The sequence below is a fragment of the Suncus etruscus genome, chromosome 11, assembly GCF_024139225.1.
Source record: "Suncus etruscus isolate mSunEtr1 chromosome 11, mSunEtr1.pri.cur, whole genome shotgun sequence".
Classification (NCBI taxonomy): domain Eukaryota; kingdom Metazoa; phylum Chordata; class Mammalia; order Eulipotyphla; family Soricidae; genus Suncus; species Suncus etruscus.
The window spans coordinates 3230669-3248813 of record NC_064858.1 but is presented as its reverse complement, the minus strand read 5'-3'; the positions used below and the strand labels follow the sequence as shown (position 1 = coordinate 3248813).

Sequence of the window (18145 nt, the reverse complement as noted above, 5' to 3'; positions counted from 1 at the left end):
TCCTAATGCCTGCATGTGAGTGAGTCTTGATTACGCCGATTACCTGGGCCTGGAATCCGCCAGCTGGATGGGAATGAAGCCACGTGGCTGGGGCCTAAGCACAAAGGCCTCCATCCATCGCCATCCAGCCCCATCGTTAATTATTTAATTCAACACTCCCTACCTCAAATTTCCTTAAAAGAAAAGAAGTATCTAGTTACCAAAATCAAACCAAAGCCCCTTCCAAATGACTAATAATTTTGATGAGATGAACTGTCACTTAATTTTTAGTATAGGTATCAAGTTCTTAGATTTATGAGCTTGGTTTTTGATAAACAAGTACATAGAATATTGGGCTTGACAAAATAATGGCCTACTTTACATTTTTCCAATGCCTCCTCCCCTAGAGTTTTTGGTCAATTTATTGGAGATTCTGGCAGTGTTTGTAAATACACTTTTTCAATACTGTTGTTTCCGGGTAGATTATAAATGTTAGAAGAGAGTGTTCAGTAATTATTAGTCCCTTGACTTGAAGCACAATGTCCACAAGGGACAGAGAATAAGTGCAGTAGTCATGTCAGTGGTTCTCATGGACAGTTCCAAATTTACTGAACATTGAAGGCCACCTAAGTCTAACATGTTTTGCCATTGGAGATGTATCACCAATGATTTTTATGAGGGCTTGGAGATTTTTTAATACAACAAATATACAAGATGTCTGAAGAAGAGTAACAAAATAACTATATTGGGGCTGGAGAGATAGTACAGTGGGTAAAGTTCTTGATGTGTGCATGGCCAACCTGGGTTCAATGCCTGGCACCCTCATATAGTTCCCTAAGCACTGCCATGAGTCAAACCTGACCACAGAGCTAGGAGTAAGCCCTGAGCACCACCACATGTGGCTCCACTTCCAAAAATTGTTGATCATATTATACCTTAAAAGATAGAATTTTGTTTGGATAGAATGTTTTCCTTTCTCTCCCATTGCCGCATGTATTTCTTTGCTGCGTTTATGTAGGATAGTATACTCAGAGGTATAACACTCATGTGTTAATTTTGTTAATCACTGATATTCCCTTTGAAGGTCCTTGGCAAGAACTGAATATGTTTATGGACTCAGAAGATTTACACAAGACCTCATCACTTTGTACTTTCTTCTTTAGTCATGCATTGTTATATTACATCTTGTTTTATCCAAATCAAAAATCATCCCTGGTTTCTTTGTATCTATTTGTTTACAACTTGGTTTTACCCCAAAACATAGATTTTCTTACTTGTAAACCAGGGTGAGACTGGATCAGGGTAGCCTGATCTACATGTCCTTACTCTGTCCTTACTGCCCCACCTGGGGGTGGTCTCTGAACTCAGTAAAAATTGAGTTCTGGCAGGCAGTTCTCTCTCAATATGAGGTAGAAGGTTGCCAGACTACGTGTATTTTACCCTCAGCCTGGTTTGGACTATTTCATGCAGTGACTCTGCTTCAGACCTGCTCACCCAGGACTGGAAATACAGCATGTGGGATGATTTTACAATGCATTTCACTCCCTGAAACGTTGTCGTAGAAGACCTAATCCCAGAAATTTGAGGATGATTAATGTGAGCTATACCCCATAATGCTGGAGAAGAGGTCGTGAAGTAGACAAGGCCCTTTGAAACTCTGTTTCCTTTGTGCTCCCTCCTTGACTAGTATTAAACCCACCTGCAGTGCTAATTCAAATGCTTAGCCCTACAGGAGAGTAAAGAGTTGACCATCATTCCCACCATGAAGAGCACACAGGAGGACAGACTCCGAGAGAGCTCGCTGTTTGCAGGCCAGGTCGTCAGCCCACCCTACTCCAAAATGCAATGCTCACCAGATTTCGTTCTGACAAATTACATATTCATGTGTACCCGTCTGCTGGGGGACATGTTCTAGCTTTGTGTAAAAATACAAATAGGGTGGATTGTTTCTTCCTCTCCTTTCCCATGATGGAGAGTTTGGGTGTAAATCCCATCTGGCCCACAGAAGCAGAGGCAGAACAACTATGAGAGAAACACCTTCTCCTTGGAACTCGGCTCTTCTGGTAGATAAAGGACGTAAAAAGATCAGAGGCACTCGGGAAAGTCACTGTTGGATTAACCAGGTCCCTCCCTAGAGTCAACTCCAGGGTGTGGTCTGGTTCTTCCTAATAAAGATCCCAGACCTCAGGAAAATGTTCTCTTGCATTTATGACTTTCCTCCACTGAATTATCTGCTTCTTGGGAGGAGAAAGCTTGCATGTGGGAGTTCCTGAGCTTGTTTTACGCCCTTCACTGTGTGTGGATTATTTCTTGCATTGGTGTTTTCTTCCAGACCTGCGTCTCTCCAATGTTCTCATCCTGGGTCCTGAGACTTCCCTCACAGTCACACTAAGTAAATAATCCCTTCTTGCTCAGAGTCAGGTGCAAAAACATCCAATTACCACAATAAATACCATGCACTTGGTGCCATATTGGAAGTACATGAGTTGTATAACTGTTAACAGTTTGGAAGAAGGCTGGGACAGGAAGAGGTCTACTCAAGCAATGCTGGAAGTCACTCCTGGCAATCCTTAGCCAACCTGGTTGGTTGTTTCAATGCTCCAGCTCTGTGATGTGACATTGCTAGTTCTGGGGGTTACTGGGACCATCCCAGAGGTTCTGGAGGAGGAGCATGTAATACCGGAGGTAGAATTCAGAGCCTCATGTACTCAAGGCATACACACCAGCCTTTGAGCTAGCTCCTCAGCACTTAACACAATTTTTATTACATCATTCTTAATGAAGATTAAGTGCCTTCCTGTAGGCTGATGCATTTACACTCAATAAGTTGTCCTTTCTCATCATAAAGCATCTCAAAGCAGGGGGATTTGATTATTCCATTGGTTCGTGTGGTGTGTGAAAATATTTTAACATCATGTCTATCTGACTTATGAAGGCAAATGTTATCAAGAGGATGGATGACTTGAGTTAATCAAATATGAGCAGACTAAGAATCAACAAGAGTAACTGGAGTCGAAGAAAGCCAAGTGCTTACTGGATAAGTTATTCAGCTCTGGGCATTCTCTATAAAGAATTGCTGTAAGAATAACTACAAGAAACTGTTGGTTCCTGCCAAAGGCTCTTAGTTTTACTTAACTCTTATTATCCAAAGGAAAAAAAAGCCTTCATTTGCTTGCCCTGGAATTTTTTTTGCATTTAACTTAATTAAATTTTGTTATTAAATAGTATAAGTTATAAATAGTATCCTTTAAAATACAAAAGAATTTCTTTGAAAACATATGTTTGCATATTTAATTGTAAGCCAAGTGTTATGCAACTTCACTTCACAAATTCTTTACATAAAAACAAAACACTCTGCAACATTTTGATGAAATTTTAAATATTACACAGTGATATTTCAATTTTATGTTTTTGGGCTTTGAAACCAGATGTATACAAATGGGCAATAATTATTGAATGCAACTATTTTTTCAACTTCCATGCATGTATAACAGATTTGGAGGTTAGGCCTTGGTAACAGTGCTCAGGAGAGGTTGGGTCACTCTTGTTGATATTCAGCCACCTGGGCCAGACAGTTTAATGTCTGGGCCCAGAGATACAATGCTACTGAGATCCAATGGAGTTATGGCCAAGCAGTCACAGTGAAGTATTGTAATATTGAGGTTGAACTCTGGTTCTGTAAGGCATGAACTCCCGTTCTTTGAACTATCACCTTGGCTCTATTTTACAGATTTTATATCTCTAAGGTCAAAATAGATTGTACCAACTGTAGGGCACTTGCCTCGCATGCAGCCAACTCAGGTTCAATCCCCAACATCCCATATGGTTCCCAGAGCACTGCCAGGATTCAATCCTGTGTGCAGAGCCAGTATTAATCCTGAACATCACTGGATGTGGCATTCCCCTCACCCCACTCCCAAATAATCTCATTCTTTCTACTTTTAGTGATTTATTTATTTTTTGGAGGGGGCATAACTGGCAGTGCTCAGGGGTTACTTTTTGCTCTGTGCTCAAAAAATCGTTCCTGGCAGGCTCGGAGGATCATATGGAAGGCCAAGGATTGAACCCGAGTCTGTCCCGAGTTGTCTATGTGCAAGACAAACGCCCTACCACTGTGTTAACACTCCGGCCCCTAATAATCTCATTGTATAGGTTGGAAGCGGGACACCATTGGCCTCCCTAAAGCCTCTGCCTAGTTTCCTGAGACAAATACTACAACCAGCACAACTGAACTGCTTTTATGAGGCTCTGGGAAGAACAACTTCTAAAATTAAGTTGTTGGTTGAATTCAAATCTTTGAGCTGTTAGGACTGTTTTTTTTGGTTGTCAGTCAAGAGCTGACATGGTGATTAAAAGCTTCGGAACTCCTGTTCCTGTCTTCTATGTCACTCTTGCAAAGTTGAGTACCTTTCACACCTGAACTTTTCCTTTTCCCCGTCTGCTATCAGCCTCTGAATGCCACTAAAGTTCTCTTTTAAGAGCTTGGGTGATTTGATGGCACAATGAAATAATCCAAAGTCATACATGTATCAGAAGGTTTATAACCATTTTAAACAAAGTTTAGACAAAGTTAAAGGCTGTGGAGTGTGACTGCCTTTGAGTCCAGTTCTCTCTGTTCTTAGTTATTCCACTTTCTTATTAATCTATATTTTTTAGCATAGTTGAGAAGGAAGGACAATAATAAAATAATTTCACCTACAATAAAATAACAAGAAAAAATTTAAATTTAAAAACATTTCAAGATTCAGTCAAAAATAATATTCCTCAAATACCATACTAAAATTTGATTTTATTAAGGGTCTTTGTAAAGATGGACATTATATCATTTTATCAAAAATAAGGAAGAGAGGAGGCCTGCTAGTTAACCTGTCCGCTTGCAACAATTCCAGCCCTGCTAGTTAAGGTGAAAGACCCAATAAAGCAGGTGAAAGTAAACTGGAGCCCCAAATGGGGTGCCAAGACCCCAACCTAATGCTCTAATTAATAGAGGCTCCAATGAAGGCCAGAGGAAGCCCAAATCTTAGTCTTCACTGGGCAAATACTGAACCAGAATGGAAGGAACTTCATTTCAGAATGGAAGCTTCATTACAAAGTCACCAATATCCCGGTGGAAGACCATGATCTTGGATACCCTGACTGCATCTAGGGGCTGAACTACTAAGAGAACTATTGCAGGAGTGAATCACAAAAATTCATCCACAGAGAACAGCACTGTCTGTTCATCTTCTCTTCTCCCTACTTTGATGGGGTTAGCTTTAGGTTGTTGTTGCATTCTGAGAGTGCATTATATATCTTCCTTATTACATCTTTGTCAGTTGTATGTCACCACTATTCCATGGAGTGCCTTTTTAGTATAGTGATGGTTTCTTCTGCAGTGCAAATGTTTCTTCATTTGATGTAATCTCATTTGTTTATAAACTCACAAACTTTTTCTAAAAACTATATTTTACAGCCAAACACAAATCAAACACAGAAGCAAACCATATTAAATTTCCTCCTCAGATCCAGAAGAAGAAGCCAATGAAAATGGCATCATGAAAATAACTTCTGGTTGTTGGGAGATTTTTTTTCCTGGGTGTGAACCTTATATAATATAATCTCTTTAATTTATCTCTTCAACTTTATCTCTGTTTTTTTTTTTAAGGAAATGTATATATTATCACCTGGTCTTTTTCTTCTCTGTTTTCTATATTTTTAGGGCGGCTGTAGCAATGTGAAAACTGGTATGGTTTTTCTTACTCTACATTTCGGTAGCCATAACAGGGATCTTCCCTTTATGAAGGGACTTTTAAGAAAGACTTAACCAACTGTCATTGGCTGGTAGTTTGGCTGGAGGTATAAAATACCACCAAGAGTAAGGCTGGGGGTGGGGGGTGAGGTGGTAATTGGAACTCTCAGTTTGTGGAACAGCAGACTTGCAAGCAGTTCTACTCCTGGCTGGGGCTTGTTCCCTGATTTCTGCAGACTCCGGCTGTATTTTCCTGGATGGTTTATCCGTTGCCTTATTTGCCTTGTGTGCCTTGTACCTGGCCCCCAATCTGACCTTACCTTGGTCCCACCCCATCTCTCTCTCTTTCATTCTCCCTCTCCCAGCCTAGGGATCTGCCATGAAGCCCCTGGCCTCTCCGCCCTCCCTGTTCATTAAAGCAGGCTTAAGGAAACATCTTGTCAGAGTCTTGCCAGACTTTGGCACTTTTTGATGGATTCTTACCTAAAGAAACAAAAAATGTCTAGGGGCCAGAATAATAGTACAGCAGCTACCATGTGGCCAACCTGAGTTTGATTTCCAGCATTCTGTATGGTTTCTCAAGTCCTGCCTGGAATGATCCCTGAGCACAGAGCCAGGAGTAACCTCTTAGCATCACCTTAGAAGTGGTGTGTGATTGGGTGTGATACATAAACAAAAAAAATTTAATTAAAAAATTTGAAAAAATGTCCAACTGGAGATATCAGTTAAAAAGAAAGTAGGTGGGGGAACTAGAACCTTTGGTAGTGGGCAAGGTATGGTATACAGTTATTAATTTATGAAACAAAATGTGCAATAAAATAAAACAGATTGAATATTTCCAGAGCTACCAAACTGAATGCAAACTCTGACTAACGATAGCAATGCTGTTTTCAAAATTATTTATATTGATTATGTATTTCTTTCTTTCCCCAAGCATTGGCTAATCCTTTGGTTAGTCAGGCAATCTGTTTTTGTTTGTTTTTTTTATTTGCTCAACAGTGCCAAAGTTGTACTTCTCTCAATACAACAAATCAGATAAGTAGAATTATTTTGGCCAACTCAAAATGGTTTTAAGATTATTTGGTAGACTAACAGTTTATTTTGATTATTTGAATTTAATTTAAATGAATATAAATTATTTAGATTATTTAAAATTTAAGTAATTTTTAAATTATTTTATAGAGAAAATTAAATGTGAGTAAAAAGATATGGACTAAAGAATGCCTTGTTTAAAACATAATTATGTTTAATATAATTATTCCTTTGAATAACCTCTGCACTCAGAAATTACTCCTGGTGATGCTCAGGTGACTAAGTGAGGTGCCAGGAATAGAACCCACATTTACCTCATGCAAAGTCATAAGCCTGACCCATTGTACTATTTTAATAGTTTTACTTTATTTTATTTTGTTCGAGGGTCACACCGAACAGTGCTCAAAGACCACTCAGAGAACCACATATAGAGTGAGAGATCAAACCAGGGTTGGCCCTATGTAAGGCAAGTAACTTAATTCCTGTATTAACTCTCAATCTCCATTATTTTCATTTTATTCAATGCCCTTTAGTGTCTAGGAGCTTCTCTTTGCTAGTTGGGCTGGTTTGTATAGCTCAATGCTTAGGTCTGGTAATGTGATTCTACTAAGCCCACTTCAGACGTACATGGAGAAAACTTATCCATGATTTTATGTTGGTAGAGCTAACAGATTTACCCTATCTTGGATTTTCTAAAATCAAATCAAATTAAATGTTTTTTCAATTTTAAGTGAATTTATTAAACATTTGAGCTGGATCTGAAATCTAAGTCAATGCATTAAATTTATACATAAAAATTTACTCTGTGGGGACCAGAGTGGTGGTTCAGCAGTAAGGCGTTTGCCTTACACAGCTGACCTAAAACGGACAGTTCAATCCCAGCATCTCATAGCCAGGAGTGATTTCTGAGTGCATAGCCAGGAGTAGTCCCTGAGCATCACCAGATGTGACCCAAAAACAATGATAAATAAATAGAGAGAGAGATAGATAGATAGATAGATAGATAGATAGATAGATAGATAGATAGATAGATAGATAGATGGATGGATGGATAAACAGATAGATAGATGATAGATAGATAATAGATAGATAGATAGATAGATGATAGATAGCTATAGATATAGATATATACTCACTCACAGATGTTTATTGTTGCATGCATTTTTAAAATAAAAACTTTTAAAAATTGAATCAATTTTAGATACAGAGAGATACAAAGTTGTTCAGCTTTCCAAATGTTGGCATATATGGCTATGAATTTATTATTATAAAAACTTACTCCTGCTCGTTCCCCCACGCGGCTGTCTGGCGAAGCCCCTTCCCTACGAACCCAGGAGAGCCGGCGGAAACGGCCGGGTAAATCCCGTTCACCCGCGTGGCTGCCAGGCCAAGCCCCTTCCCCAGGAACCACAAGCGCTGAGGAGAGTGGCTTGAGGGAGTCCCTTCCTCCAGGTGGGTGCCTGGAAGGGCAACTTGAACAACCCGAATAGACAGGGGAGATAGGGCTAGCCGTCTGACCCCTCAGGTGACCTAGAACAGTCCATCCCTAGGGCCCTGGAGTGGACCAGGGACTCCCCAAGGACGAGGGCTCTGGGTTGGGCGGAAGGAACTCCTTCAACGGAGGCTTGGAGGGGGCGGAACTCCATTGACTCTCAGAGAGAGGAGGGGGGATAGAGAACTAAGCTCAACAGCACCAGCAACCATTGTGGCCAGGAGCGGAACTGCACCACTGACAGAACTAAGGAGCAGAAAAGGGACAAGACCCACAGGGAAGGCTGACCTCTAGGCAGCAAAGGGGAGGAGAAAGAGCTAGGTTCAACAAGCTCACCCAACAGGCCCCTCTAGAACCACCCTCAGGAAGGGGATCAAAGCAGGCCAAAAATAGAAGCCACAGCACTCCAAACCACACCATTAAATATAAAGAACCATGCGTAAATCAAGGAGATCCCTAATAACTGGAGACACCATGACAAATCCTAGCAAGTTCTCAAGTTCACCAAAACACACAGATCCAGGGGAAGAAGACTTAAAAACGTTAATGAGGAAGGAAATGCAGGAATTACTAAAAGAAATGAAAGAAACCTTAGCTACCGAATATAAGAAATCCATGGAAGAACGAATCAGCCAAATTAAAGAAGAAATGTCAAAGAACATGAGAGAGTCCATACAAAAAGAAGTGAAGGACTTAAAAGACAAAGTAACAAGCCTTACGAGCAGAAACACAGAGTTGGAGAAGCACATCGAAGAACTCGAAGGAAAACTACAATCAAAAAAAGATCAAGAAACCAACAAAGAAATAAAAGGCAAAGCACTGGAAGGAAAAATCCAATATCTAATGAACAAAGACAAAAGAAACAATCTAAGAATTGTGGGTATACCAGAAGGGGAGGAAATAGGGAAGGGGGAAGAACAGGTAGTCAGGGAGATAATAACAGAGAACTTCCCCACCCTCTGGAAAGACACTTCAGGACAAATCCAGGAAATCAAGAGGGTCCCTAATAAAATAGACCCTAATAAGCCAACACCAAGACACATAATAATCCAAAAGGCAAAAAACAAAGAGAAAGAGGAACTCCTGAAAGCAATAAGGGAGAAAAAAAACCTCAAGTAAAAAGGAAAGGACATAAGAATCAAACCGGATCTCCCATTTGAAATAATTCAAGCAAGAAGACAGTGGAATGACATATTTACACAACTGAATGAAAGAAATTTCCAACCCAGGGTCCAATACCCAGCAAAACTATCATTCATATGGGACGGCAGACTAAAAACATTCTCAAACATGAACGAACTTGAACTATTTGTGCAAACCAAGCCGATCCTAAGCGACTTACTCAGAGATGAATTACACAATCCAAACCCCCGATTGTAACAACAACCACTCCACACAATACAACTGCACAACAGTCCTCTCTATCAATAATTTCCCTAAATGTTAATGGACTAAACTCTCCAATTAAAAGACACATAGTAGAGAACTGGGTTAGGAAAAATAAACCGGACTTCTGCTGTCTGCAAGAAACACACCTACAGTTACAGGATAAGCACAGGCTTAGAATAAAAGGATGGAAAGTAATTATTCAGGCCAATGGAAAACAAAAAAGAGCAGAGACAGCCATTCTTATATCAGACCAAATTGTATTCAACCTCAAGAAAGTGATCAGAGACAAAGAGGGTCACTACTTACTGATCAGGGGAACATTAGATCAAGAAACACTAACCCTGGTCAATATCTATGCACCTAATGTAGAGTCAGCAAAATATGTGAGGCAACTACTGGCAAACCTGGAGAAACACATGAAGGGAAATGTGATAATAGTAGGGGACCTCAATATTCCACTATCACCACTGGACAGATCCACCAAACAGAAAAACAGCAAAGAAATAAGAGCTCTAAATGAAAAATTAGAAGATTTAGGGCTAATAGATTTATATAGAGCCCTCCATCCCCAGAAAGTAGAATACACATTCTTCTCAAACCCACATGGAACCTTCTCCAGAATAGACCATGTCTTAGGATACAAAGCCAACCTATATAAGACCACAAAGGTAAGGATCATAAGAAGTACCCTTTCAGATCACTATGCAACAGAGGTTAAAATTGATGTCAAGAAGAAGCAATGGAGAAAAATTAATACCTGGAGATTAAACAACATGCTGCTCAACAACAGCTGGATCAAAGAACAACTCAAGGAAGAAATAAAAAGATTCCTTGAGACAAATGACAATGAAGAGACAACATGTCAAAATGTATGAGACACAGCAAAAGCAGTAATTAGGGGGAAATTCATAGCAATACAGGCCTATGTCAAGAAACAGGAAAATAACAAAACCAACAGTTTAAAAGATCACCTCAAAGAACTGGAACAACAGCAACAGAGAAATCCAACCACAACCAGAAGGCAAGAAATAATAAAAACCAGAGCAGAAATAAACAACATCGAAACCAAGAAAACAATACAAAAAAATCAATGAGACCAGGAGTTGGTTTTTCGAAAAAATAAACAAGATAGACAAACCATTGGCAAAACTCACCAAAAAAAAGAGGGAAAACACCCAAATCAGTAGGATCACAAATGAAAGGGGAGAGATTACAACAGAACCCCAAGAAATACAACATATCATGAGATCATATTATGAACAACTATACTCAACTAGGTTAGAGAACCCAGTAGAAATCGACAGATTCTTGGACAAACACCCTCTTCCAAGACTGGAAAAGGAAGATCTAGAAAGACTAAACAGACCAATCACCTCAGAGGAAATTGAAGATGTAATTAAAAAACTCCCTAAGAACAAAAGCCCAGGCCCAGATGGATTTACAGGTGAATTCTCTCAAACATTTCAAGAAGACTTACTACCGCTTTTCCATAGGCTTTTCCAAACCATAGAAAAAACAGGAATCCTCCCCAACTCCTTTTATGAGGCTAATATCACACTCATTCCCAAAGAAGGCAAAGACACCACCAAAAAAGAAAACTACAGACCAATCTCACTAATGAACATAGATGCAAAGATACTTAACAAAATCTTAGCAAACCAAATCCAACACTTCATCAAAAAGATCATACATCACGACCAAGTGGGATTCATACCAGGAATGCAAGGTTGGTTCAACATACGCAAATCAATCAATTTGATACATCACATCAACAACATGAAAGACAAAAACCACATGATCATATCAATCGATGCAGAGAAGGCGTTTGACAAAATCCAACATCCTTTCATGTTAAAGACACTCAGCAAAATAGGGTTAGAAGGAACTTTCCTCAAGATAGTTACAGCTATATATGAAAAGCCTACAGCCAACATTATACTTAATGGCGAGAAACTAGAAGCATTCCCACTAAGGTCAGGAACTAGACAAGGCTGTCCACTCTCTCCACTCTTATTCAATATAACCTTAGAAGTCCTAGCAATAGCAATCCGACAAGAGAAGGGAATCAAAGGAATTCAAATAGGGAAAGAGGAACACAAGCTATCTCTATTTGCTGACGATATGATGATATACATCAAAAACCCTAAAGAGTCCACAGTAAAACTCCTAGAAACAATCAGCCAATACAGCAAAGTGGCTGGATACAAAGTCAATACACAAAAGACAGTAGCGTTTCTATATACAAACAATGAAGTTGAGGAGAGAGAGATTAAAAATACAATTCCATTTAAGATAGTATCAAAAAATATCAAGTATCTAGGAATCAACCTTACAAGAGAAGTGAAAGACCTATACCAGGGAAACTTCAAAATGCTTCAGAAAGAAATTGAAGACGATCTAAAGAAATGGAAGAACATCCCATGCTCATGGATAGGTACAATTAACATAGTCAAAATGACTATCCTACCTAAACTTCTATATAGATTTAATGCAATCCCTATCCAAATCCAGACACAATTCTTTAAAGAAATAGAACAATCAATCACAAAATTCATCTGGAACCACAAAAGAGCCAGGATAGCCAAACACATACTGAAAAACAAGAAGCTGGGTGGTATCTCCTTACCTAACTTGAAACTATACTATAAAGCCATAGTAATCAAAACAGCATGGTACTGGAACAGAGACAGGACCTCAGACCAGTGGGTTAGAACAGAATTCCCAGACATAAACCCCCAGATATACAGCCAACTAATATTTGATAAAAGAGGCAAGAATCTGAAATGGAACAAAGAAAGCCTATTCAACAAATGGTGTTGGCACAACTGGAAAACCACATGTTACGAAAGTGAAAATCAACCCATACCTCACTCCTTATACAAAAGTCAACTCAAAATGGATCAAAGACCTTGAAATCAGACCCGAATCTATAAAGTTTATCAAGAATAAAATAGGGAGAACACTTGAAGACCTATATATCAAAAAGGTCTTCGAGAATGGAGCACCAATGGCAAGAACCTTAGCAGCAAACATAAACAAATGGGACTACATCAAACTAAAAAGCTTCTGCATGGCGAAAGAAACCTTACTTAATGCAAGAAGACAGTTAACAGAATGGAAAAAAATCTTTTCACTAGACATATCAGATAAAGGGCTGATATCTAGAACTTACAAAGCACTCAGAAAACTGAGCCCCTCAAAACCAAATAAAGCCATAAAAAATGGGGAGAAGAAATGAATAGACACTTCTCTAAGGAAGACAGAAGGATGGCTAACAAACACATGAAAACATGCTCACCTTCACTCATCATCAGAGAAATCCAAATCAAGACAACAATGAGATACCACCTTACACCAGTGAGGATGGCTCACATCAAAAATACTGAGAACAATCTTTGTTGGCGGGGATGCGGTATGAAGGGAACTCTCATCCACTGCTGGTGGGAATGCCCCCTAGACCAACATCTATGGAGAACAGTCTGGAGAGTGCTCAAAGAACTCAGAATTGAGCTCCCTTTTGACCCAGCAATTGCACTCCTAGGTATATACCCCCAAGTTGGAAGAACATTCATTACAAAATGCGTGTGCACCCCACTATTTATCGCAGCACTCAGTATAATAGCCAAATCTTGGAACCAACCGCGATGTCCAACAACAGATGAATGGATCATTAAGATGTGGTATCTATACACAATGGAATATTACATGGCAGTCAGAAACGATACAATCACAGATTTTGCAGCAACGTGGATGGACCTAGATCATGTTATGTTAAACGAAGTAAGTCAGAAGACAAAAGATAAACACAGAATGGTAGCACTATTCTGAAGCACATAGAACATACATCTCAATCACAACTAATACTTAACAATCAAATAACGGGGTCTAACAGGGTAGAAACTCCAAACACTGTAATAGTCAACATATACCTGGGAACAGTGCCCAAAACACATGAAAAACTAACAACACAAACTCTCGACTACACATTATACCACAAAGAAAACAGCAACACCAGAACAGCAGCATAGAGAGAACAGGTACGTAATCAACCTTCTACAATAATGGCCCATAATAATCCTGTAGAGATCGTATACAGGAACACAGGTAAAGAATACCACAGCAAACCACTGACTCCAATGGAAACATCCCATAACACTACGTATTAATGCCTCTATCTTACTATATTTAAAATAACCTCTCAGGCGTCCACAGGCGTTCTTGGATACAAAGGGCGGACAAGCTAAGATGGCAGCTCAGGATACCACACGAGATACCATACCTAGTTTGCACTACGAGATGGCCCCGAGAAAACTCTTTTTTTTTTCTGAGAAAACTCTTTAACATACACTTTATCTCTAGGTTTACCTTCTTTTAGGGTTTCAAGCATGTGACCAGTCAGACCACCGAAGCAGTAACAGTGACGTACAGACTCAAACTACATGCTCTATGCTCTATTCACTGAACACATTCAAGCAAACTAGCATTCCCTTGCTATTCTCTCCTCTCTTCTCACCACTTGCTTTTTTATTTTTTTCTCTTCTATTCTTTACTTTCTATCTTTTCTCTTCTCCCTTTCTTTCTAATGTATTTTTCTCTTTTCTCCCTCCCTACCCCTTCCATACACCTAACCCTTTCCCCCCTCTGGAAATTCAACTATCCCTCCACCCCTCAATCCCATCCAGACCTCCCTCTATATTAAAACACTTCACCCTCAGTCCTTAATATATCAGGCAACAAGATCGACCTCCTACCCCAACGAACCAGTACCCAGCACCCAAGAGAAGGGACACCCAGTCAAACCCACACCTCGTCCCGGGCAAGAAAAGACAGCCAACTCCCCTGCGGACTCATGCTGCGAGGCCCTCCCTACCAACTACCCCTAATGTGGACTGTTTCTTGAATCCGGACCTAGGTCCAAAAGTATCCCCAATGCAAGAACTCTTCCAAGACCTCCCAGCCGCAAATTTTTACCAACCTGAAGAAGGTCAGGGGGTGTGATAGGAAGATGCCTGGGAACCCACACATTACAAGAAAAACCCAAAAGACAATGGGAAAAACTGTACTTCCAACATAGGCATAGGACCTGTAATTCACCACCTCATTACCTGCTCTCCCCCAATGTAAGGTAGTCTTTTGCACCACTTTGGCCCTTTAAAAACTTCGCTAACTCATTTTTTTTCTCTTTTTTTTTCTTTTCTTAAATTTATTTATTTATTTATTTATTTATTTTTAAATGTTGGTCCTACATATACATTTGCAAGCACATATATTTTTATTTATTTCTTTTTTTTTTTTCATTTTTATCGTTTTTGGGTATGTGACCTGTGTCGGTTATCCCCTCTGTCCACCCCCAACTACACCGACAATATAATGTAGCACCACTTTCCCCTGCAAAAACACACTAAATAAAGTGGAAATCTTACATATAAAAAAAGAGCTCTTATCTACTAGAGATAGGAACTCATAGTTGTTTATAATACAGGGATATCTCCTACCTTGAAAATATGTCATGTGGAATCAACTTAGACCTCAGGTGATTAGATACCATTCATCCAGCCTTGAACTCTGGATCCCAGACATAGAATCGGCACAGCTCTTCACAACAGCTACAGGAAACAAACTCCATCTGGGACAGCCTTAATACTGCGGGGTCAACAACAAGGGCCAGCTCTAACATGATATCCTGACAATGAGGGAAATGTGAACAACTTGACCTGAGAGCAGATTAGCATACCTTACCAGCTAACGACAAGACAAAACCAGAAGACGCAGCACCCTTTGGTAGGTCCAAAAGCCAAGATCGTGACTTACAGATGACTGGCTACTAGAACCACGACCAGACAGTATACATCTTGGGCCCAATATAAAAGCCCTAGTTTAGGGTTTGAACTATGACTTGCACAATAATCATGATCCCCAGTCCCAAAGGTCTGACAGAGACAACTGCAACAGAATGGGGCTTCTGGAAGCACAAAGAAAGACGCTATCCTAGGTGCCATCCTAGATTCAGTGCAAAGACCAAGATCACCAACCACAGAAGATGGATTAAAATGACACTGAGGTAACAAAACCTCTAGAACCACAAAGACTGACTTCATCATAAGTCCCACCTCAGGATCTGTGCAGATACTGAGACCTCTAAACACAGAGCTCTGAATCACCCTGGACAGAGCAGAAGTCTTCCACACACCAAAAAAACACCACCGGGTGAATAAATGATCCTGAGCAAAGTCTAGAGCTGATCCCATGACAGTATAATCCAAGGACGGAGAAACCCCATATTTCTTTTTTTTTTTTTCTCAATGCACATTCTTCTTTATTGCTTTCAATCTGGAGCATAACTTGTCGCAGATAAATACTAAGGATTGTAGTGTTTTCCAGTGGCAAGGACAAGGTAGCTAGTGAGGGGGCTTGAGAACTTTTAAGAAGGATCCTTCAAAGAGTGGGTGAGGGGGTGTGTGGGGGAAGGGAGGATGCATGGGAGTAGATCCTTTCATTTTCATTTTCTGCTGTGGCTCTTGTTGGGGGCTACTGTAGTTGGTGGTGCTGGGGAGGAAGCCCAGGGCTTTACATTTGCAAGGCCTGTGTTGATCATGGAACCACTTCCCAGCCTGCCTGGGATTTGAATTAGGGATATATATTTTTTCCACCCCTGATATATAGATATATATATTTTTTTAATGGCAAGTTGGACCTGCTGAAAAGAAGTGCATGAATGACTTGGGTTAGTTTCAACACAGCTATGCCTCCGTGAGTAAATTCATCATCATCAGACCCTTCCCAGTAGTAGGAGCAGAGGGGAGATGGAATAATTCTAGGGAGGCTTGGAGGGGCCCAAGAAACACAGTACCCACTACTTTAGAGCTTCAGGGATGGGTGGGGGTGGGTGGGAGCTCTCATTCCACCTGTGTTCAGATGCTTTGCTTCCCTCTGAAGTGGGAGTTTCTGATTTCCCTGGAGCCAGAGCAGAAGAAAGCTCTGCACATCTGGATGTGCAATGGCCCCTGGGAAAGTTCAGTGCATGCAGGTAGGTCCCTCAGCAGGGCCTGAAGACCCCAGGCCAGCTTAAGAGAGGATCACACTTATGTGGACCCCAGCATTTATGGGGTGGGTGGGAGAACAATAAGTAAAGGTCAAGCTGAGTGGTGGGGCAAGGGGAGCAGGAGAGGAAGGGTGCAGAAAGGCACTGGTGGGGGGAGTGGGGTTGGCCTCCCAAACACTGATTTGTTCATCAGATGTGGCGTCCTAGAGCAGAGGGAGCAATGCTACTTTCATCTGTCACCTGAACTAGGAAGTGCGTGCCTCGCTCCCGGCAGGCTCAGCTCAGCGGGGATGCAGAGCCCTGTCATCAGCGGGGACCTGCCCGGGGCCACCTTTTACCAGGTCCCTTAGGGGGTGGGGTGCCCCCTTGTACGTCTGTGCTGCCTGTTCCTGCCTCACTGGCCAGACTGCTCTGGCTTCCTGAGAGGTGGCTAACTGGGTGGGTGAATCCTGCTTTGGGGGACCCCAAGCTGCTACCTGCCTCTTTGTCACCCTTCAAGTCTTTGACCCCAGTGGGCGGCTGTCTGTCTTCTAGGCTGCAGGTACTGAGGTCTGAGTCACTGTCACTGTCACTGGAAACAAGTCGTCCTCGGGCCCACGTGTAGACACGACTGGTATCAGTGTTTCGGGGCTCTTGCTCAGTTGGTTCCATAGGCTGAGGGCGAAAGTGAGGGTCATCCGCCAGGCCAGGGGTCTTGGGTGGCAGGATGTATTTGGGGAGACCTTTGTAGAACCAGGCTCCCGACCTCTTCCAGACCTCTCTCTGCTCACTGCAGATCTTACATAGCCATAGGGGCCGCTTGTGGCCAGGGTTGACTTCGATCCCACACTTGGTGCAGACTTTCTTCCTGCAGTCCCTGAAGAACACTGATGCGCTGCCCAGGAAGCCCAGCACCTCCCCGCAGAGCAGGCACTGAGACAGGCCATTCCCCATGGTGTTGCGTCGCATGGTCTCCAGCCGCTCCACCAGTCGCCCGATTCTCTGCTGCTCCAGTATGTCCAGCCGCTCTGCTCGCTGGATCACCTGCAGGATGGCCTCCACCTCGGCAGAGCACAGGCGCTGGGTCTTCCGCTGCTTCTCTGTCTGGTATGTATGCATGGACCAGCCGGCCTGCAGCTTGGCCCGAAGGGTAAGCTGCCGGTCGTTAGGGCAAACCCACTGGTCACTGCCACTGCCGAAGATGGTGTCAGCCATGGCTTGGAGGGCCCAGACAGAGTGGGGAGTCACATCTGGGCCCCGGCCCTGCCGCCCGGCCGAAACCCCATATTTCTTAGGCCAAGTGAATTCCTTTTCGAATGACCCCAATATTTACTGTGCCAGGGCAGGAGGGGAAAAAACAAAAATACAAAAACCACAAAACCTTGGTTATTTGATAGATAGATAGATAGATAGATAGATAGATAGATAGATAGATAGATAGATAGATAGATAGATAGATAGATAGAGATATAGAGATATAGAGATATAGATATACATATATATT

General features: G+C 41.4%; 1 protein-coding gene across 1 annotated transcript; it reads right to left on the bottom strand.

Moving 5' to 3' along the window:
* Nucleotides 1–16544: 16544 nt before the first annotated feature.
* On the bottom strand, nucleotides 16545–17896 carry LOC126021841 (rab effector Noc2-like). Its single transcript, XM_049782708.1, has one exon. The coding sequence runs from the start codon at nucleotides 17854–17856 to the stop codon at nucleotides 16969–16971; it is 888 nt and encodes a 295-aa protein (XP_049638665.1). The 5' UTR covers nucleotides 17857–17896; the 3' UTR covers nucleotides 16545–16968.
* Between the last annotated feature and the right edge of the window lie 249 nt (nucleotides 17897–18145).

Bases quoted from the DNA above. Each gene is read 5' to 3' on its own strand.
- LOC126021841 (XM_049782708.1), bottom strand. From the start codon at position 17,856: ATGGCTGACACCATCTTCGGCAGTGGCAGTGACCAGTGGGTTTGCCCT.